This window comes from Vigna umbellata, chromosome 2 (assembly GCF_029865625.1).
Source record: "Vigna umbellata cultivar VRB3 chromosome 2, Vumbellata_1.0, whole genome shotgun sequence".
NCBI classification, from domain to species: Eukaryota; Viridiplantae; Streptophyta; class Magnoliopsida; order Fabales; family Fabaceae; genus Vigna; species Vigna umbellata.
The window spans coordinates 19,460,008-19,483,638 of record NC_142166.1 but is presented as its reverse complement, the minus strand read 5'-3'; the positions used below and the strand labels follow the sequence as shown (position 1 = coordinate 19,483,638).

The 23,631-nt window shown below is 35.7% G+C and overlaps 2 protein-coding genes across 10 annotated transcripts; one reads left to right on the top strand and one right to left on the bottom strand.

Moving 5' to 3' along the window:
• Nucleotides 1-499: 499 nt before the first annotated feature.
• Nucleotides 500-11,903, top strand: LOC124820705 (pentatricopeptide (PPR) repeat-containing protein). 9 transcript variants are annotated; one of them, XM_088106373.1, is made up of 8 exons: nt 500-1,567; nt 1,680-1,785; nt 5,917-5,970; nt 7,450-7,527; nt 7,926-7,986; nt 8,057-10,961; nt 11,057-11,077; nt 11,188-11,903. In XM_088106373.1, the coding sequence occupies exon 6, from the start codon at nt 8,554-8,556 to the stop codon at nt 10,891-10,893; it is 2,340 nt and encodes a 779-aa protein (XP_087962499.1). In that variant the 5' UTR covers nt 500-1,567; nt 1,680-1,785; nt 5,917-5,970; nt 7,450-7,527; nt 7,926-7,986; nt 8,057-8,553; the 3' UTR covers nt 10,894-10,961; nt 11,057-11,077; nt 11,188-11,903. The 9 variants fall into 9 exon arrangements, with proteins under 9 accessions (XP_087962499.1, XP_087962495.1, XP_087962498.1 ...); XM_088106369.1 differs by having other exon boundaries at nt 501-761; nt 1,442-1,567; nt 11,057-11,903; XM_088106372.1 differs by having other exon boundaries at nt 501-1,567; nt 11,057-11,363; nt 11,860-11,903.
• Nucleotides 11,904-18,413: 6,510 nt separating this feature from the next.
• Nucleotides 18,414-22,907, bottom strand: MSD1 (manganese superoxide dismutase 1). The gene is made up of 6 exons (XM_047292462.2): nt 22,493-22,907; nt 21,788-21,834; nt 21,578-21,703; nt 21,410-21,466; nt 20,218-20,295; nt 18,414-18,700 (listed from the first exon to the last, which is right to left on the bottom strand). The coding sequence occupies exons 1-6, from the start codon at nt 22,809-22,811 to the stop codon at nt 18,608-18,610; spliced, it is 720 nt and encodes a 239-aa protein (XP_047148418.1). The 5' UTR covers nt 22,812-22,907; the 3' UTR covers nt 18,414-18,607.
• Between the last annotated feature and the right edge of the window lie 724 nt (nt 22,908-23,631).

Sequence of the window (23,631 nt, the reverse complement as noted above, 5' to 3'; positions counted from 1 at the left end):
ATATTATGTAAAACTTGAAAATTAAAATATTAAATAAAAATTATCAAATAAATAAAATAAATAATTAAAAATAAACTAATTTAATTCTGAAAAATAATTGTGTTCTAACCTAGGTGATGAAACTTAAAAAAAAAAACTTCTGCAAAATAAATAAAAAATAAATAAAACTTGGTTTTAAAAATATTAAATAAAGATAAATAAATAATTTCATAATCACCACTATTTATTTCATCAAAACACTCTAATAAATAATATCATTGCACATTTTTAAAACTTGTTTTTTAGCGTATAACTGAATCATATTTTGGTCAGATGAAATGAAGCCTATATTTATACTGTTTTTATTTTAGGTTTGACTTTTCGCTTAATAATTTCACATTATTTTCTTGGTGAAGCAGCAGTATGTAAAAACAAGTGGTAAGTAATTTAAGACCTTTTTTTTTTCTCGAATGATTGAAAAACTTAATCTTTAGCATGTACGTTGATTTCAAGGGTGATTTTTAGTAATCATTTGGGCTAAAGGCGTATAAAAACTACCAAAACTGTAATGAAAAAGGCGCCATCTTTTGCAATATTTACATCGAGATAGCATCCAAATAAAAGATCCTGCGAGTTGTCAAAAATCGCGATCTTACTCGCAAACTCACACGATCCTGCGAGTTTTCACACCCCATTTGAGCTGAATCGGAGGTTGGTTCGGAAGTTCGCCGGATCGGGGGATCGTGCTCCGCGTCGATCTTCCATGGTGATGTTGAAGATAGGTTCGAAAGGAGAAAAAAATGGGGTTAGGGTTTGAGGACAGCACCATGTTTTATTAAGAAACAGCACCATGTTTTATTAAGAAACAGCACCATGTTTTTTTGAAGCATGCACTGTATTTGACAATATGTCCCACAGGGATATTGTCTCATGGAATGCAATATAATGCAAATCTTGATTTTCAGACTTAAGTTGTGACTTGCCTTGGCTAGAACATGCGAGGCTTTTTTATCAGAATTCTTACTATGTTATAGATGGAGGATTTATATTATATAAAAATACAGAATTTTGAATGCTAGTAGATAAAGCCAGATATGAGGTTGGCCACTGGTTGATATCAACCACCATTGTCAGAATTATGAAATTGAGGTTTTTATAAAAGTGAGATACAACGTATAAATATTTGAAGAGTGAAAGAAAGAGTATGGGAATGCAAAAAGAAATACAAAAATATATCTTGACACCACTGACGTGAAAAAAATAATAATATTTTATTTCTGTGCTGTTTCACTTTGATTTGTGAGTTGAGGGGTAAATGGGCCCTTTGGTAATCCAAAATTTGAAATAGCCAATTCTGCAGGGCTGTGTTATTTTTGTTTTCCCTCTCGTGATTTCATTTGGTTGGTTTAGGGTTTAACTTGTGAAGTGATTGAACAACTGTGCTTCCCTGTCGTGATTTCAGAAGTTTTTATTTGGAAGTGGTTGAATTCCGTATTCGCTCTTTCCTGGTGATTTCGCCGTCTTTAAAATTAGGGCAGTAAGGGGGCATTATTGTGGTTGGTTTTCACTCGCGTTGAAGCAGTACGAGGTATGATTGTCCACTGTTTTGCGTTGTTTCGTTGATTGATTTCCCTTTTTGGGTTTGTCTTTGGTCCTACTGGTTTGTGGTTTAACAGGTATCATAGTTGTTGTTGTTGTAGGATTGTGATTTTGGCATCCTCGTGTCAACCTCTTAGTACCGGTTCCATCCTGGTGATTATTGCGGTTTCTATTTTTCTGTGTGAGGTGCGTTTTGGAGTGCTGCAGGTAACGTGGTCCCTTCAATTATTGGTTCCGATTGTTGTGTGTGGTGTTCTCATTTAAGAAAGTTTGATTATTTTTTAGTGGACACTGAAATTTGGGGTTTTAGGGATGATGTTGGGAGAAATTGTGGGGTTTAGGGTTTGCTGTTCTGTGTTTGGACGCTTTTCAATTTTTTTGATTGTGTTGAGTAACTGATCATGTTAGCCTGTGATGATATTTTGCCTCTGATGATCTTTCGAAAAAACAGAAACTTAAAGACCTCCATTATTTTATTTGTGTGAAGTAGAACCTTGGTAATTAGTAGGTTAGGAAGACATATATCGTGTTCTTTGTTTATTGTACAAAATCATGAGTGGAGGTAACCACTTCTTCGGATACATGAATCTGATGCTTTGGTGTCTGTTAAAGGAGTGGAGGGGTAGACTTTGATTCTTTCAATTTTGGTTTTGTCCTGCCTAATTAGGTTTGTTTTTATTGATTAATATTTTTGTCAATTGTACAACCTTTTGTAAGGTGTAGGGTTGCTTGATTCGTTTACAACTCTATTTGTGAAAAGAACATATGGGTTGTGTCTGAGTTGCATTTCTACTACTTGGTTCATTGCTGTTATAAATTTTGGATGCTATGAGTACAATGTTTCGTCTGTAGGGGGAATCAATACATGTTTTGTACTGTCCAAAAAAATGAACAGAGGTAACTAGAGAAGTGTAATCTGTAACTAGGGCTGGGGTACAGACGAAATAGTACAATAAGTTCAGTATAAATTATGGTTTATTTATACTGTTTTGTACTTAAAAAACTGGAACTATATTTACTAAAAACCAATTATACTGTTTAACAGTTTGAACTTATTGTATAGTTAACACTGGTTTAGGTCATTCATTATCACAATTTTCTCCCCGCCTCTTACATCCCATTACATTCCTTTCTGAAGTTGAAAGCTTGCTGCCGTTGAAGGCTCGTCGTCGTGGTCCGCCACCGTCGAAGGCTTGTCGTCGTAGTTCGTTGTTGTCGAAGGCTCGCTGCCGTCGTCGTCGTTGAAGGCTCACCGCTATCAAAGGTTTTTCCGCACTCTGCCATCGCCGAACTATCGAAGGCTCTACCACCATCGTCGAAGGTTCGTCGCCGTCAAAGGCTCGCTATCGTTGAAGGCTCACCGCTATCGAAGTTTTTTCCGCTCTCTGCCGTTGCCGAGCTGTCGAAGGCTCTACCACCATCATCGAAGGTTCTGAGAACAGTTCCCCTTTACCTAGAAAGAGAAGCAAAAGGATATCACTCGCCATCCCAGTATTAATCCTGTTTTGCTTTCCAAGAAGTCTGATAAAATTTATAAGGAGCCCAAATCTCCATCTAAGGCTACCAAATCTCCCAAAAAGTCTTCTAATATATATTTAATTTAGCTATGGATAACACTGTTTTAAGATGCCTTTTGGTGTAAAAGAGATGGGGTTTGATGGTTGAAATTTGTATTGCGGTTTTGTTCTATTGCGTGTAGGATTTTGCTTCGTTCATGGAAACCTCTCGTTTTCATCTATTTTTTCTCTCTACCACAGTTGTTTATCATGCATCTTCTCTGAGAAGACACTTCTTACGGTTTTGTATTGGGCAAATAAAAGTTTATTAAGCTTTGTCTCAAAACCCAAGTGGCTTTAACTGTGTTATTCTAATGTTTAGTTAAGGTTATTCCAAGATTAGACATTGTTTCTATGACATCAATTATTCAAGAGCCACAAATTCTCAAGGTTCTTCCAACAACAACTTAAACAATCAGGTGTCTTTGTGCTATTGTAGAGACATATTAGTCTTGCAAGTTGTTGAATTAGCCATCAATCATGGAAGGAGGTTTTGGGGATTATAGATGTTAGAATTATTGGTTATTGTGTATGAGTTGTGTTCAAGTGTGTTCCAACTAAGAGTGAGTTGGAAAGGAGTGTGTATGTGCTGTATCTGAGTGTGTGTGAGGTGTGTTCCATTCACTTAATCCTATAAATATAGGATTAAGGAGAAGGGTGTAAAAACCAAGTGATTCAATATAATTTCATTCTCACATGGTATCAGAGCAGGTTCTCTGATCTTCTTCCGGGGTCTCTGCTGTCTGCCGGCGGCCGGCCGCCATGGCCGCCGGCAACCCCTAAAATTTCAGTGGGCAGCCGTTTCTCTTCTTCTTAAATATGTGCCACAGTCAACACCAGTGCAGCCAGTCGCCTCTGCCGTCGACCATCGCCGCTATCTGCCGCCGCCGGCCACCGCCGCCGGCCACCGCCGCAGTTTTAGCCGGTAACCTGCGGATCTGGACCGTCTCTTTGAGCGACGGCCAACCATGCCGGTTTCGAGAGCCACTTCTCAGTCACGCGCCGCCACGAGCATCATATCTCTTCCATTGTCGCCGGCCGCCATCACAGTTTCGACCGGTGACCAACGGATCTGAAGCGTGTCCTCGAGCGACGGCCAACCCCGCCGGAGTCAAGACCAGACTCATCTTCACGTGCCTCCATGCGCCGCCTTGTCGCCGGCCACCGTCACTGTTCCGACCGGTAACCAATGGATCTGGACCGTCTCTTCAAGCGCGACCTAACCTTGGTGGTCGCCGTCTCTGTCTTGTCCGCATGCGCCGTCACGCACCTCCTCTCTCCGGTAGATCTCAGACTCGTGTTCATCACGCGTCGCCTTCTCGGCATCGGCATCAAACCGCGCCGCTGCCGGTCGTCTCGCCGGACCTCCCTCTCTCTGTTCAGACCCTCCAGAGCAGCCATTGCTGCCATCTTCATCTGTCTTCGTCTCTGCCGTTGATGGTCCAGGCACCGTTTTCCGCTGTCCAGGCACTGTTTTCCGCTGTCAGGCATTATTTTCCACTGTCCGGCACCGTTTGCCACTGTCAGACACCGTTTGCCGTTGTCCGGCACTGTTTGCCGTTGTCAGACACCGTTTGCCGTTGTCAGACACCGTTTGTCGCTGTCCGGTACGCAACTGCGTCAGTTCTTCTTGGGCTAGAGTTTAGCCCGATCTTCTTGTGATACACTGCTAAGTATCACCATTTGGGAGTTGTCCAGCAAAGAATTTTGGACCTCGAACATGTCTTTGGATCTTTGATGCCTTTGTTTCAGCATTGTAGCTTAATATTTTGTTGTTTTAGTGGTCCAGCAACTGTGATATTTCACATTTCCGCCGTTCACACTAAGGGGAAGTACGTTTCCAAGACACTGCAAGTCACATAAATATGGGTGTAGTCCCTGCAGTTTTGTAGATTTCAGCTACTACTGTTGATCCTGTCACCCATCCATCATTGATGAGGATTTAGTGTAGTCCCTGCAGTTTTGTAGCTCTTAGCTTTCGGCTACTACTGTTGATCCCGTCACTCATCCATCATTGATTGGGATTCAGTCCTTGCAGTTTGTCATTGTCCACCGTTGCTCTCCTTCATCCACTTTTGAAGTTGAAGTTTCACAAGCTGCTGTTAGTTCATTGACATGTGATAACTCATCTCTGTTTGCCTCACTCTTGAAGACAAATCATCCAGTTCAAAACCAAGTTCAATTATTCCAAGCTTGGTTCATACAATCTGTATGCTCCAGCTTGAGGGGGAGTGTTAGAATTATTGGTTATTGTGTATGAGTTGTGTTCAAGTATGTTCCAACTAAGAGTGAGTTGGAAAGGAGTGTGTATGTGCTGTATCTGAGTGTGTGTGAGGTGTGTTCCATTCACTTAATCCTATAAATATAGGATTAAGGAGAAGGATGTAAAAACCAAGTGATTCAATATAATTTCATTCTCACAATAGACATTTTACGGTAAGTTACCTTAGTTATGGATTTTGATGTTACAAAAGTTAAAATTTGTAGCCTAATTATGTATAAAACATCAGGCCTCATAGCCCTGGAAATGTTCGCAAAATTGATCTGAAAGCATAAAGTTTTAGATTGTATCTATAGGTGGTTCAGCATTAAAACTGGAAAGGCTCTTATACAATTTTAGAAATGAACTTGGACCAATCCATTTTTGAAAGGTTAGCTCAAGGGGGGAATGGTTGCTAGTCTTACAAGGAGTTTGTTATGTCTTATTTCTAATCAACATGGAACATATTAACACGTGCTTTATCACTTTGTAATTTATCTGTAATCTTTGTTTCTTTCGCAGCCAAGTAATGGAGATACTCATGTGCAAAGAGATGACCTGTCAAGGTCTCTAATGGTATGTGTAACTTTCATTCAGATTTGACTCGTTTACTTTTATTGGTTGCGTTTCCTTACAATTAGTCATTTTAGTCTTTGATGTGAACCTCCAAATTTTTTAAATTTGTTACTACATGCTTCATTTTCCCTCCCATTTTCTTTGAATAAAAAATATTTTTCTCTAAACAGTCTTGCCTTTATATCAGGACTAGCAGAAGAATTTTATTTTTTTCTTTTCTCTTTCTTTCTGAAGTTAGATGTTGTTTTGCTAAGAAAACATCACAAGGCAAGGAGATAACCATCAAAAGTTACACGACTTCTAGTTAAATGTATATTTTATTTTACTCTATGGAGGCAAATATTCAAGCGAAGTTTCTATATCTAGGTTTTCCCTCTATAGAGTTACATATTTAATTCTGTGAAATCTGGGAAATTTCAAATATTAGTAACCATGAAATTCTCCATACTAAAAAGTACATTTATTAATGAATAATCATAAAGCTTATAGATTTTAAGGCATATAACACCTTATACTTGTCAACTGGTTTTAGCATTAGACACAATGCATTTTTTGCTTGTGTTTTATATTAGACTGTGGGGTGGCATATATTAGAGAGCCATGCTTGGTAGAATAACTTGATCTCTTATTGTCTTGTTTAGGAATATCCTTTGTATTCGTGTTCTGTTTCTGTTATGTAATAAAATAAACAAAATACGAAGTTGCTTGCATGCATGCACACACCACGATATGCACATAAGGATACAATTTGAGCTTATTGTTGTCCTTAAACGAAGGAGCATCTATGTTATTACTCAGATGCAACTGGAATCTGTCACAGTATTGTATATTTTGCATATAGATACTGGTGAATATATTTTATAAGATAAGTAATTATTTTACTTTTCTGCGGTCTGCATTCTCTTCTACACCTCTCTTTGAGCCATTTGTCATTCCTCTGCTTCTTGAGAAACTTTCTTCTTCACTTCATTCAGCAAAGGTTGGTATTAATAGATTATCATTTTGTCTTTGATGTTAAATATCCATGTAATCACCTTAAAAAAATTATCTATATTTTTGTGCGTTTTTTTTTTTTTTTTTTTTTGCTTTCAGATTGGATATTTTGATACAGGAATACACCAATTATGCAATCAAGATATTTATCTACATTATATAGCCAATAATGTCAAGTTTTACATTGTTTGTTGCATTATTATGTAGGTTAACTTAAAAGTGTTAAATTTATCTAAATTTCAACGGTTTTATCTTGTTGTCTTAGAATTTAACGGTTCTAAGTTTGAAGAGATAGTGTGTTGCCCTTAAGAGTAGAATATATAATTTCTTATATGGACCAATGTATATATCCCTATATCTTATAGTAGAATATATAATTACTTTATATCCCTATGTATGATGCAAATCTATGCTTTCAAGTTTGACCAATGAGATCTATATAATTGCACAAGAGTATGACTTTGGTTTGATTAACCTCTTTTATAGGTCAATAACACAGATGCAGAGGGTAGGCTTACTCTTGCAGATGCTCTGGTGTATGCTTGTAACCAGGATGCTGAAAAGGTATGGTGCTAAGAATCTGAATCTGAATCTACAGTTACATAAATCATAATGTATTGGTGTATAGTTTAATATTTCGTAAGTGTTAGATTTGACTGATAACTATTTTATTTCTAATACAAGTTCTAGAAAATGTTGTAACCTTTCTAATTTGTCCTCTTGATCTAAAGTTCAACTATTTGAATAATACTATTTTTCATTGTTAAGATCCCTGCGTGTGGCGTTCCTGTACAGTCTGAAAAAACATTTATACAGAAAGTACTTTATGAATTGTGTTTAGTAATGGCTAGTCGGTTGTCATTGTATTTTTGAATTTTGATTATGTAGTTTGAAACAACCTTACCACGTGTTAGTAGTGTAGTTTGGTTTTAGAACTAACAGGTTGGTTAACCGTTCTTCAGATAGTGGACCTGGCAACATTAACTAGGGCCTGTATAATTGGTCTTGGATCCTCAATTAGAGGTAATTATTATATATGATCATTTTACCAATATTTGTTAGTACAAAAGATCCTCAATTGTGCTTTTTATAGTTCGCTGATGAGAAGGTTCAATGGCTGCATATTGGCATGGTTGGTCCAGTTTGGAATGAAAAGCAGCGTTGTGCAACAGGATTTGGTGTTGCTACTTTAGTAGAATGGGTTTTGAAGAACGCATCTTAAATGTCAACTGGATTGTTGAACTAGTTTACTGCACTGCATTATAAGTAAACTAAAAATTAGTTTACAGAACTGCACTGTACTATGAGTGAACGAAAAACAGTTCAGTTCGCCCGAACTATTTTTTAGTTCAGTTTAGTTCAGGCGAACTGTTTAGTGCAGTGTAGTATACTTTGCCCACCCCTATCTGTAACCACTTCTTTGGATGCATGAATGTGTTGCTTTGGTGACTATTAAAAGAGTGGAGGGGTGAACTTTGTATATGAGTCTTATAGTGGTGTGGACATAGTAGTATTCAAAGAAATATAAGGATACAATCTTTGTTATGTAAAAAGAACCTTAGTCCTTACCTGCATGCAAGAGAGATAAAGATGCGAAGATATTTGAAACATAGAAAAGCTTTGATTGCAAACCCCAAATACCAACTTCGATTGCCTCACACTCAAAATAACCGCCATTCTCAACACATCAACAACCACCCTCGTGGTCTTCATGACCTTGTTCGTCTCTATGCGGCACGTAATCAAATCGAACTTGCTCGTCACTTGTTTGACCAAATTCCAAACCCAAATGTTGTTTTGTTGAACATGATGATCCGAGCTTATGCTTGGACTGGCCCTTTTCATCAATCCATTCATATGTACCATCGCATGTTGCAACTAGGTGTTACACCCAACAACTTCACCTTCCCTTTTCTTCTCAAAGCCTGTTCAGCTCTCCAAGCAATTGAACTTGGGAGACAAATACATGACCATGTCCTCACACTTGGCCTACAGGCCGATCTCTACATTTCCACTGCCTTGCTTGACATGTATGCCAAATGTGGCAATTATTTTGAAGCACGCACAGTATTTGACAGTATGTCCCACAGGGATATTGTCTCATGGAATGCAATCATTGCTGGCTTTTCATTTCATGCTTTTTACAATCAAACAATTCACTTAGTTGTGCAAATGCAGCTAGCCGGAATAGCACCTAATTCTTCCACTATTGTATCTCTTTTACCCACAATTGGACAAGCTAATGCCTTATGCCAGGGGAAGACTGTTCACGCTTACTCTGTAAGAAAGATCTTCAGTCATGATGTGGTTGTTGCAACTGGGCTATTGGATATGTATGCTAAGTGCCACCACTTATCTTATGCCCAGAAGATCTTCAATGCCCTGAACCAAAAGAACGAGATATGTTGGAGTGCTATGATTGGGGGATATGTCATTTGTGACTCCATGAGAGATGCTTTGGCCCTTTATGATGACATGGTGTATATGCATGGCTTGAATCCTACACCTGTCATTCTTGCAAGCACACTTCGAGCATGTGCAAATCTCACTGATCTGAATAAGGGGAAAAACTTGCACTGTTACATGATTAAATCAGGGATTAATTCAGACACAACAGTGGGAAACTCACTGATATCAATGTACGCCAAGTGTGGGATCATGGATGATGCACTTGGATTTCTTGATGAGATGGTTATAAAAGACTCGGTTTCTTATAGTGCTATCATTTCAGGATGTGTGCAAAATGGCTATGCAGAAAAAGCTGTACTTATTTTTCGCCAGATGCAGTTATCTGGGACTGACCCAGATTCCGCGACCATGATAGGTTTGCTTCCAGCTTGTTCCCATTTGGCCGCTGTACAACATGGGATCTGTTGCCATGGATACTCAGTTGTTAGAGGCTTCACTGCAAATACCTCCATTTGTAATGCCATCATTGACATGTATGCAAAGTGTGGAAGGATTCATATCAGTCGGCAAGTTTTTGATAGAATGAAAAAGAGGGATATTGTTTCGTGGAATACAATGATAATTGGTTATGGCATTCATGGGCTATACATAGAAGCATTTTCATTGTTTCACGAATTACTAGCATCAGGCATGAAGCCAGATGATGTGACCCTTATTGCTGTTTTATCTGCATGTAGCCATTCAGGACTTGTGACGGAAGGGAAATATTGGTTTAATAGCATGAGCCAAGAACTCAACATCTCACCAAGAATGGCACATTATATATGCATGGTTGACCTCCTGGCCCGAGCAGGAAATCTGGATGAAGCGTACTCCTTTATTCAAAAGATGCCGATTGAACCCGATGTTCGTATATGGAGTGCATTGCTCTCTGCATGTAGGACCCGCAATAATGTTGAAATAGGTGAACAGGTGTCAAAGAAGATACAGATGCTGGGACCTGAGGGTACTGGAAATTTTGTTCTTATGTCTAACATCTATAGTTCCGTGGGCAGATGGGACGATGCAGCACATATTAGAAACATACAGAAGCATCAAGGTTACAAGAAAAGCCCAGGATGCAGTTGGATTGAGATCTCCGGGGTAATCCATGGATTTATTGGGGGTGATAGATCTCATCCACAGTCAGTATCCATAAATAACAAGTTACAAGAACTGTTGGTGCAGATGAAAAGAATGGGATATCAGGCAGATTCTGGTTTTGTTTTCCATGATGTTGAAGAAGAGGAGAAGGAACAGATTCTCCTTTATCATAGTGAAAAAATAGCCATTGCGTTTGGAATTCTTAATACCAGTCCTAGCAACCCCATTCTAGTTACAAAAAATTTGCGTATATGTGTTGACTGCCATAATGCAGTAAAATTTATGACTCTTATAACAGAGAGGAGGATAACAGTAAGAGATGCAAGTCGATTTCATCATTTTGAGAATGGAGTCTGCAATTGTCGGGATTTCTGGTGAGAGAAAGAAAAGTTGGAGTTGCACCCCTTGCCACAAGTTCATCCTGCACCCCTTGCTGCTTGAACCAGGTAATGTTCTTTATCGTTATTCTTGTTTGCTTAATTGTTCTTTACTTGTTGCACAATACCGAAAATTGAAGAGTGAAATTTATGTGTTGTATCAGTTCATTAGCACGGAAGATCAGGTGTGTTTTTATTTATGAGAAAAGTGTATATTCTCAATTCAAAGGCGAGAAAATGCATTTGTTTAGAAAACAATTACAACCACGGTTTACATTTAGCATATGCTAACCAGTAACGAAGTGAGCAAAGGTTCTAGCGGAGGGACAAGGAAAGACGAATGGCTACTGAAAAGACAAGAAACAATAAAGATGGAACGGCCACAGCAAGTTCGTATTTGTTCTTCAACATTTGGTGGAGTTTGGACTAGATCAAATTTCTTTGAGAAGTGCATTGAATATCATTTCCAAGGTAATTTATCTTTTTCTTTTCATCTATTTCTGTACAGCATGTTGTTAGATCTATCTTAATTGTTTTCATAAAGAGGATTCATAAGTACATCTGACATTTAGCTCCAGCACTTAGCGCCTATATCTCAAACTCCGCACTAAAGTCTCAGTCTCGGCAACGAATTTTAATCGCTGAGTTTGGCGTTTAGTGGCATGATTTCTGCTTAGCACGAAGCGACTTTTTAACTCTTTTTTCTTTATTTACATCAAAAGGAGTTATTTTGAGGGGTTAGATGATGAACCAAAGGTTCTATGTAAAAAAAAAGAAAAGAAAACATGTAGATTCGAGCGGTTCTTGATTCAACTAATTCTACATGAGGCATTCTACATTATATTTAGGAGTTCAAACACTATTGTACTTTGAATAATTATTTCTTGCTCTCTCTACTCTAGGTGGTAGCGGTGCCATGGACCGCACTCATTTTTTGCTGTTGTAAATGTAGTGCACTTTGTTGCAGATATTGCAATATTATGAATGGATCAATATTATGCTTCAGAGCAATCATGTGTGGTTCATCTGTCTCGGTAACACTGATGAATCCTTATTTGTTGTGTGATATTCTTCTATTATTATCATCCAGTGTCGAATATTAAAACAGTTTTTACTTGAAGGACAAAGTAAGAAAAACATAGGAACAAGCAACATCTTGTAGCTTTAGACAGCCCAGGTTTAGAAAATTGTTGCCTTATACAGTTTAGAAAATTGTTGCCTTATACAGACAAACTTGCCGATTAGGGATATGGTACAATGATATCTGTTTTTTTTTTTCTTAATTCGCATTCTTAGATATATTTTTAATTGAATGTGTATTTGTGTGAATACTAACTTAGATTGAATATACTAACTTAGACATATTCGTTTCTGTTTAAGTTTAATAATAATGGTTACTTTTGCTCTAATTACGACTAAATTAACTGATGTTTTAGGTATAAAAATATTTTCAACCCTAATTTTTAATGTGCATATCTTTATACATTAAAATCTTTATATTTAATCGTGCTTTTAGCTTAGACTTAAACAAAGTTTTATCTTGGTTCTTTAAATTTAAATTCCATTCATATAATTGTAGTATTTGAATAAACTGAAATGTTTGTTTAGCATTTCATGCAGACACGATTCTTTTTACGTATCGCATACCATTGTTTATTACATGGGGTGGCAAAGATGTAATTTTATTTTTTCTGAAAAATTGTTTGAAGTCCACTTTTTTAAATAAAAATGTGATTAGATATTTGAGGAAAGGAATGAAATATTAAAATAGATTGTTATATTATAAAATTTGTTAAATATGCCTTTTGTTTTTAAGTTATCAAGTGATTTTGGTTTTATTTTGTTTCATTTTTATGTTTTTCTTTTCAAATTTTTTGAACTTAAATGTTAGTTTTTTTTATATAGTAATAGTGTTCTATGCATGCTTATTAAATGGGTTAAATATGTTTTTAGTCTCTAAACTATTGGCCATTTCTGGTTTTCGTCACTCTTTCAAAATAAGGTACAATTTGGTCCCCATTCTTTTCGAAACTTTGGTTTTAGTCCTCGAAAACTAACACCGTTAAAAATTTGGTAGCTTTCGAGGACTAAAACCAAAGTTTCGAGGACTAAAACTAAAGTTTCGAAAAGAATGAGGACCAAATTGTACCTTATTTTGAAAGAGGGACGAAAACCAGAAATGACCAATAGTTTAGGGACTAAAAACATATTTAACTCTTATTAAATTTGTTAATTAACTTGTACGAATTTACGTTTTTACACACAATATTCGAGTTAACTCAGGAAATTCGCTTTTGGTGTAAATTCGGTAGATTCCAAAGCAAACTTGGTCAACTTATCCAAACTCGAGAGTTTGCAACTGAGTTAGCGAGTTTAGAGGAGAAACTTTTTAAACCCAAAACTTGTCAAGAATAGATTGGCGTCTTGTTGATGGTCTCCTTACTATGTCCCTCATTGCTTGTGGTGCCACCGCTTGTGACGTCACTATTTGCTCATCCCTAATGGCGCATTGTTCGTTTATCGTATCATTATTTGTTCGTTGCATAGTTGTGTCGTCGTTTTCTCATCGCATAGTTGTTCGTTTGCCATTAGTGTCTTTGAGGTTGTCTCTAGTCCTCTTCTCTATTCCAAAAAGGTGAGTTTTTTTTTGTTGGTCAGCTCCGCACCGTTTTTTGGAAGAAGGGATTTAGGAAATTTGTAAGTTTTTTTTGTCAGCAAAAAGGGATTTAGGGGATTTTAAGGATTTAGGAAATTTATGAGTTTTTTTATGTCAGCTGAATGAAGGGATTTTATTATCAAGTTGGTGTGCAACTTTTAGAAAGATAATATTATATATAGAATAATGATTCTTTGAACATTCATTTGACACTACTTTTATTTTTTATTCTCTTCTTGAAAAAATACAAATTTTTATACTTTTATAACCATTTTACCCTTGTATCTTATGTAAAATGAATGTAAAAATGTGTCATGATATTATTTCTCTTATTTTTATATATATACATGTATATTTACATGTATACATATATATGTATATATATATATATATTTACATGTATACATATATATATATATATATATATATATATATATATATATATATATATATATATATATATATATATATATACATGTATGTATATATATATGTATACATATATACATGCATACATATATACATGCATACATACATATATGTATACATGCATATATATACATATACATGTATACATATACATGCATACATATACATACATACATATACATGTATATGTATGCATATATGTATACATGTATATGTATATGTATGCATATGTATATATATATATATATATATGTATATGTATATATATATGTTAGGTTTTTAATTAATTAAGATTTTTAATTTATTATAATGTTATAGTTGGAAACTAAAATTAGGAATAATTTAATGTATATCTAGGAATAAATTAAATTTAACTAAAATCTCTATTTATTTATTAAAAAATAGAAATAAAAATACTTAAATTATTTTGTATAATTATTTTATTTGAATTAATATGTTATTTATTTATTTTTTTAGAAAACGAGTTTACAATACGAGTTTATGAGTCGAGTTTACAAGTCGAGTTTACGAGACGAATTTACGAGTTGAGTTTATGAATCGAGTTTACGAAATTTTCACGAGTTTACATAAATTCTCGAATTTGATAACCTTGGTTCCACGTCTTCAATATGTGTAATGAGATTTTCATCATGTATTTGATTTTTTCATATGTCTTTGTACATATGTTTTAATTATAATTTTATTTATGGATGTAATTAAAATTAAAAAAAAAAACATTAGAGGGAAAAAACTTGAATTCTTCATCATTCATGTGTGGAAAACTTTTCCTTATTTATATTCATGCCAAATGGAAGCATCCCAGGTTGTTAGAGATAGTAGTGTCGTTATAGCTTTTTTCCTCTCTAATTCTTGTCTTCTTAGATTGAAAGTGACATGACTCTCCTACCACACCGTTTGGTGTCGTAACCATCAGACCGCCACTACTGCCTGTAATAATGATCGTCACTGATATCGTCGGCAACATCGGCATAATCTGTAGTCCTTATTTGAGCCTTTATCTCATTGCGCCTTTCTATGTCGTGGTAGACGTCAAGGTTGAAGACCAAACTAACTACATTTGCTTGAAGGTTGCTATTCCTTTGTCAAGTTGTTATTCTTAGTATCATTCTTAACACTTCCTTGGTTTTCGAACACTACTGCATTTGTTTTAGTAGTACTTGTTTGTTTTTCATTTGCGGTTGTACTTGCTTTATCTTTCAAACTTTTCTCCTCACTACTGATAGGCACGATCTTCGCTTGACCTATATCTAATCTTCCCTGTTCTAAGTTGCTATTGACTTGGCTTTCAATAGTAACTTTAGGAGGTTCAATTTCTAGTGTTTGATCTTTCGGACTGGAGCTAGGATTTGAGCTCTAAACTCTTTCGTGGAATTAGCATCTTGCTCCAATGGAACTTTATCAACCAAAGGAGCAATTGGTTTGTTATGCCGAGAGAATATAAATAAAATGAGTGACTATTGCATAATGCAAGAGATTTGCAATTCACAGTGTAAATGAACCTATGGGTCAGAAAGCATATTGGTAGAAACAAATGTTTTTGTCAAACAGCTCTTGGTGTCTACGTTGTGTTTTATTAGAACAATTTTAAACTGTGATACAATATTTGAAGGTGAATCACTTCGTGTCCCAGGAGTAGGATTTGAAATTATATTACCTTCGAGACTAGTTTTTCATCTACTAGTTTAGGTTTTACATGAGAATCATATCTCAACAAAGAAGATTGCGGAGATGGTGGTTGAGGTGGTACGAAAATACTGGTAACCTTCTCCACAGTATTTCTAAATGCACTTGTTTTTTAACTGATGTGGATCTCTTAATTGCAACCATATAAAAATATGTTATTCAAATACCTTGCATAAGATTGAAAAATAACATTACTAGAACAATAAACTAAAAGTAACATTATTAGTAGATTAAACTCTTATGGCTCCAGAATCCAGACTGAACGAGGCAAACTCCATCATGCAGCAGCAAAGGAAGCTCATGGTGATATGGCAGTAGAAGAAAATGAGGTTATTCGAGGTGATAGGAAGTGAGAGTGGTGACTATGGTGGATTCAAACTAGGTGAGGTTGCCTAGCCATGAAAGGAGGCTAGATGAGGCTCAAGGTCTCTTTAACTAGTGACTTTCAAGAAGAGAAAGTAGGCTCTGGAGTTATCTCAACAAAATAACATTTCAATTATCTCAAGTGCTTTTACATGGTACATGGTATTAGTTTTATAGGAAACTTAGTTCTTTGCTCATGCCTATCATACATGGCTAATCATCAGTCGTGATATGTGGATCAAATGTCACATGAAAGTGTTCATTTAACATATGCAGAAAAATAAGAAAAATATGATCGAGGATTGTTGGACACTAGCATTGGGCGTGTGAATGGGTTGTTGAGCGCCTGATATGCAAAGCTAGATGTAAGGAGCTCTTGGAACATCTACATTAGGCGGCTTGACCATGTCAATGGGTGACCAGAATAAACCTTGGTAGGTTGATTTTGAGCTTACATGCTCCTTGTTGATAGGTTTTGACAACCATGCTCCTTATTTGGCAACTTTATGTGATTTTTATTGAATTATTTTCCTTTTGATAGGTCCATTGTTTGGACCAAGTCATCAAACTTACACCTAATGTGCAATGTGTAAGTAATAAAATTAACAAAACAAGGAGAATTACTAACGTGAGAATGAAAAGAATTATCAAAACAAAGTAGAGATCGAAGATAATAGCTTAAACCATACAAAACTTATTTTGTGATAACGTAACTTTCGTCTAAAAATACATTGGAGTTACAGTTTTTCACTAAAGGAGTGTTCTAGAATATTCTCAATACATTCCTTGAACATTTTAAATAAAATGTAGTGCTTGAATAGGGAAATTTGAAAAGCTTAAAGACAAAATATGTTGTTAAACAAGTAAATTTTAAAAGACTAAAATTTTAATGTTACCTTATTTTTCACTCATTTGTTAGTCAAGATGTCATCATCAACATTAGAATTGTTTTTTAGTTAAGTCAAATGCTAATTTTTCCATGTTTTTTCATTTCATCTATTGTTTCTTGTTTCTTTTCTTGATAATCGAAACTATAATGGGTCATGTTATTTTTGAGTTTTTTGAATTGAACATGTTAGATCTTTCACATCTTATAGAGGATGTATCAACTACTAAATAAAACATCTACCTCCTTTGGAGAAACCAGGTCTAGAAGTTCGCAGTGCTTCGCTGACTTTTAGGACCCCAAACATTTTTTACTCCCCATCGTTCCACCCATCCATCTGCATTCACCTTAAATTTCTTCTTCTTATCTCATGTCTTAGATTTCACCGTAGATTTCTTCTTTAAAATTTTCAGCTTACAATTTCTTCTTCTTATTCTTCTTACCGTTAATATTTTTCAAAAAAACAATTTTCACCTTAGATTTTAAAGTTTTGTCTTTTCATTAATAGTTCTATCATCAGAAGACCTTATCCTCGTTTATGTGCCCAATTGACAAATTTTCCCACTTGTAGATAAGATTGTTTGTAATATTTCTTTCTTCAATTCTCCCCCTCAACAACTGCAACTTTCTCAATGCCTTTCTCAACCTCAATTGTTTTTCCACCATGATTAAAACCTTACTCGATTCCTGTCCAAAGTCCTACATTCTCAAATACCTACATTAGAAAATCCAATCCACATCTGTAAAAAGTTAGAAAAGAAAAGAAAAACTTAATTTTCTAATATCAATGGAATAAATCAAAATCCAACAACCAATAAAAGGGGACTGCAAAACACTATTGGAATTAAAGAAAGCACAAAAGAAAGTTGAAGATGATAAACGAAAAATATATCCAAGCGAAGCTGAAAAACACTCCTATTGGAAAGACAATTACAGTGGTAGTTAACTGAAATTGAAAGCTAAAGCTTAGATTACGGTGAAGGAGGCAGTTGAAGCGACCAAACGATGTTCAAAAGCTACAAGAACAAGTTGTTTGCGAAAAAGAACAAGTATTCAAAATCTAAATCCGAGGATGTTATTCAAGCTCTCAATAAACAGAGCTTCGGCAACACTGTTTTAAGTTGCAATTTCTGTCTTAAATATGGAGTTTCAATTAACGGAAGAATTCATCGAATAAAAAGCTTAGGACTAACGTGCAAGAAGTTTTCTTTCCGAGGCTTTATCGGTCCTCGTCCATATATTTTAGGGACCTCTTTGATACTTCACTCCTGTCTTAATGCTTTAGAATAATTTATTTTTAAGAATAATCATTTTATATCCTAATTCTAAAGATTTCTTTTAAATTTAATTTTCTAATGAATAATCGCAACTAAATAACTCCCACTTGTTCACCCAACAAATAATACGGGGCTTGGATTTCATAATTATACTACTTATTCGACAAAAAGGATCACACCCAAGAAGCAAAAAATATACATCGACGGACACAAATAGCACCTTAACAGAGCATCAGAAAATCCATAAGACATGAGCAATGCAGCCATAAAAGCTAGAGGTTCTTTGTCACAACTGTATAAATAGTTAGTGTTATCTTCTACATTACATCATTTTATTCCACTTTTCTCACCTTGCTGGAAATCTGTCATCTCAGGTACCATATAATTCAGCACTTTCAGACTAAGAGCTCTCTTTCTCATACACATCATTAGCATATTTCCAATTAATAACTTTCCAAATGTTCTTCAGATAATCTGGTCTAACATTCTTGTACTGCATTAAGAAAAACAAGCATACATCAGAATTATTTTTAACAACGGATATGCATCTAGGAATCTGGGAAAGCGTGTAACCTTTTCCTCCTGATTGCCAAATAATAGCACGATAAAAGTTTCAACATATTGTACGTGACGAAAAATTAATTTATTTCTAAACTTGTGAGTATGTGAATATTCTAATCTACGGTGGGTGTGTGGATTCCAATTCCTAACTAACATAAAGGACGAAAAATGAATATTCCATTGTAAGTTGTGACTTTACCTGAATTCTTGAAATTATAAGCTTCACTAAGCTTTTGTTTTACTTTGATAATAAAAAAACAAAAAAATGGCTTTGCTGCATTTTATACATGTCTTCCTTTGCTAATTTATACATTTGAAAGTTTTTTCATACCTCTACATTTCTGTTAATTATTGGACGGAATTTTAGGAAGAGGGGCTTTATTTGGACGGCTGAAAAACTACTAAGACTTTGCTTCAAGAAAATAAACAAACTGAGGACTAAATATGAGCAATTTGATAGAGTATTAAAGGTATATGAAAGAAAGAAGAGGAAATGAGTGCAGGGTAAGGAGTTTAGAAAGCGGGAAAGGTTGTTGACCGTTAGTCAGGAAGTGTGAAGGGGAGGAAATACTATAAATAGGGGATGTATTGTACAGGGAGTTAGTTAGTTCTTTTGTACATTTGGGTATAGATGGGATATTTGTTCCAGTGGAGGGAGGGCTTTTCTGGTGTAATTCTTTGTACATTGGTTCATTCATACAACAATAATATACATACTGTTTTGTGTCTTTTCGTGTGTGTTTTAGAAGAGGAGAGTGTTGATCGACTTCTTGATAAAAGAAGACTATCACAATTACATAAGTATAACATAGTGACTAAAATTGTACAAAGTCTTCCAATTGCAAAACCTAGCCCAAGAACGGGGGAGGATTACCCAATTCTTATAAGGACTATTATCCCTAATCATAAGAGATCTTAACAGCAGTTAATCATAAACTTCTGAGATTTAGGAGAAAGCTATTGCATCATTTTCTACTTGTCTCTATTATTAGTTTATGTTCACGCTAAACTCACATTTTGATTCACTAAAACCAATCAATAATATCATCTATCAAAATGCAAATAAATATAGAAGCTCTGGAAGAACGTTTGAAGGTCGAATTTCAGGATGAAAATAAGTCAGAATATTAACTATGTTAGGAAACCAATTCTTTGTAATTGGCATTTTATTAAGATAAAATTGTTAGGATGAAATAAGCTCTAAAAAAGTGCTTAAAAATTGAGATAAAAATAATTCAATTCTCTTTTAACTGAACATATCTTATTTTGAAATTCCATTTGGAAACCAAGAATCAAATTTTGACCACCCAAACAGACCCTAAATTTGACACCTCAATATTTCTTTGCATCTCACAAGTCATAACCACCAAACTGAAAATATGCACAGGATTCAAATAACAATATTACAGCAACCATGCAATCAGTAGTGGATCACCAAGTCAATTCTACCTGTAAGTAGTACGCATGCTCCCAAACATCAATGCCAAGCAACGGAACCAAATTTGGTCCCTTGGTAACCAGTGGGTCCTGCATACAAAATGTTCATAAGTACATGTGAAAATCAATAGACATATATGCAGAGAGAATAAACATGGTTCACTAAAGCTAAAAAAATGAGTATGAGGATCGAGAAAAGACAAAAAACTCTAACTAGTTCCTTCTCTTATCTATAGTTTTCACTATAGCAATATTTATACATCTGAACACCATTAAAATTTGAAGAAGTCCTCCACATTCCAACAATGTCACTCAATACTAATTGGGTCCCAACACTTTTTTGTTAATTTAGAATTAAGTCCTGGCTATTTTAAAATATCGTAGCAGGTCGCTGTAATCATTAATTGCTAAAACTTCATTAGAACTGAACTGACATGACTGAAACTTGTCTTAACAGATCTAGAAAAAATGAAAACAGGCCAAATTACTTCTGCAACCTTCAACTATAAGTCAACCATTGATTCAGAGAGAGCAAGATTAAATAGAGCTAGAGAGAAAAAGTTCACCTGAGATCTGTTGGTGTTTTGGAGGTTGGGTCTAGACTAATAAATTGAAAGAAGCAGTTTGATAGCCAGATCAGAAAAGAATAAAACGGCAGTCAAAGAGAATCAACAGTTTAAAGAGATGAATTGGGGGGAAAACTGATAAGATATGGCGGCAGGTGACTGCAGGTCCTCCCGTGGTCAGACTTAAAGCTAAAAAATATGAGAACTTGAGAGGTTGCTCTGTCTCAGCAATAAATGACAAGAGAAAATGAACATGAAAAAGAGATTAAAAACGAATGGAAGGACAAATAAACACAGTTGGTTTACACAGGTAAATATAGTTTGATATGCATATAATACATTTTATTTTTGTCCACCAGGCAAGATATTCTTTACTTAGAGAAATAGGAATTTACAAAGCCTTACTACAAGTATTGTTTGGTGAAGTATTCTTTGACTGTTGACTATCAAGTAAAAGATCTTGAAAGGTGTGACAACTTACAAGTGATACAAAAGAAATACAAAAAGGGAGAATTGGAGGCCAGACCAAAGGACTACTTTCATTTATTTTCTTTTTTAATGTTACTGCTGATCTATGAAGCCTATTAGGATCATGTAGAAAATGATGAGGGGAAATGACGATGGAAGGGTCAGTTTACCTGGTTGGCAGTGGTTTCAACTACAAGCCTCTTCAACTCTTTGTCCAGACCAAGCCACTGGCAAGGCAGTACAGAATACGCAAAAGGAAGCAACATTTCAAACAACGACCAAGACATTAATGCAAGGAACGAAAATATTCTGGGAATTTCAGAATCTGATCAACTCACCACCCAACCAGACCCCTGCAGTGCTGCACCTTCTGCATTAACTTTTTGTATCAATGCTTCAAAAGAGCCAAAATGCGTGTCAATAGCCCATCCCAGTGGACCCTTCGGTGGTTCACCACCTCCTTCCTACAAAAGGGGAGAAGTTTTATTAGGTAAAAGACTACCAAAGACCAAATACATCCAAAAAATAGGATAAAGATACAAACTTACACGAACAGGAGCTAGATTTTTCCAGAAAATAGAATGGTTGATATGACCTGCAAGAAATGATCCTTAGTTGTACATTTAGAAAACTTTAAAAACCATGGAAGATATAGCCTGGCTCCATCACTCAAAAGTCTGTTTGGTTCATTCTTAAACCAGGCATAATTTCTCACACAAAGAGTAAAATATGAAAAAATATGCAACCACTATTCATTCTCATCAACCAATCCATCTTAGTATAGATGCTACACACCAACCACCCCCTTCGGATTCCAAGCAGAATGACAACAATAAAATTTTGGGAAACACACACAAGCACTCAAAGATCCATGTTACACAACTACTGCATTTGGGTAAAATAAAAATTGTGTTCGTTCGAGTACGAAACAAACGGATTGGTCGTCATTTTAAGCATCTGTGCCTCAATGCCTAGGATACAATACAATACGTTACTTTCACTAAGTACTACCAAAATCACAGCGGCGTATTAAGCAAATCCCCACTCCCCTGCCTGTATTTTACACCTGACCTATTACATCAACAAAGGCCACTTACTTATCATCCACAACACAACAAACTAAATAATCCACTGTCAACTATTCACGACTCGATATTAATTCAATGAACAAATCACGCAGTCGCCGTAATTCAGCATTCGATAAACCAAAACTAAAAGAAGAAACGAAAAAGAAAGAGAAAGGGGAAGCAGACCTCCGCCGTTGAACTTGATGGCGGCCTGGAGCTTAACGACGGCAGAGGAATCGGCCTTGGCAACGGCATCTTGGAGCTGCTCAAGAGCCTTGTTGTAGTTGGTGATGTAAGTCTGATGGTGCTTCTGGTGGTGGAGCTGCATGATTTCACCGCTGATGGCTGGCTCCAGTGCGCCATAGTCGTAGTCCAGATCAGGTAGCGTGTACACATGCAAACCGCGGGAATGAGTAGCCACCGCTGCGCCTACTCCGAGAGGCCTCGCGTCATTGCGGAGCACCGATGCTAGGGTTTTTCTGGTCAATAGGGCTCGCGCAGCCATCGGGAAAGATATGGAGACCTTCTGCGACACACCTAAATGAAGGAGATTCGGTGACAGAAGAGTGGATGGAATTATAAATCAAATATTTTGTCACAAAATAAAATGCTAGTAATACATATGTTCCCGTATTTAATACAGATTATATGATTAATTTATCGCGTAAAAGGATTTATAATTGAATGGTGTATATTTTTGTCACCCTATAAATAATTGTTTACTTACTAATTAAAACTGATGTTTTGAATTGACTAACTTATTTGTATTTAGTAGTATTTCTAAATATAGTGATTGAATATTAAAGGGTGTACACGCGTGCATAACTGCACACCAGTTTCAATGGGCTTGTTACACCACAGCACCACCTGCCGACGCTGCGTCTATTTATTTACTACTATTATTTTATTCGGGAAACAAGTCACGCGTTAAGCATGTAACTAGTATAATCAATCACTCAATATTCTCATTTCAAAATAAATAATGTAAATGCTCTTAGTTCAAGCGTTGTTGACAATGCATTCAAAAGTTAGAATAATGTTTTATCCCCACATCCACCCTCAGCTCTAGGTACCATACTACTGTCATTGATTGTCTTTCAAGGCGGAAGTTCTACTTATTTTCTTGCAATAAATACGCGAATTGATAATTCGTTAGTTTCTATACATAACATTGTTGCATCAGTAAAATGGATACCGAAATTTCCAGCTTATAAGATATTTGACATTGAGTCGGTTTTCACATAATAGATTTGATGAACCTTCATCAAGGTTGAATGTCAGTACAGTATTTTACAAAAGTGAAAAGTATTTCCTTACATTAACAA

Excerpts from the sequence above, each read along its gene's own strand:
- LOC124820705 (XM_088106373.1), top strand. The coding sequence starts at position 8,554 with ATGCGAAGATATTTGAAACATAGAAAAGCTTTGATTGCAAACCCCAAA.
- MSD1 (XM_047292462.2), bottom strand. The coding sequence starts at position 22,811 with ATGGCTGCGCGAGCCCTATTGACCAGAAAAACCCTAGCATCGGTGCTC. Across the intron at positions 20,296-21,409 it reads TTGAAACCACTGCCAACCAG|GACCCACTGGTTACCAAGGG; the intron begins GTAAACTGACCC and ends TTTTGTATGCAG. Across the intron at positions 18,701-20,217 it reads AGCATGCGTACTACTTACAG|TACAAGAATGTTAGACCAGA; the intron begins GTAGAATTGACT and ends TTCTTAATGCAG.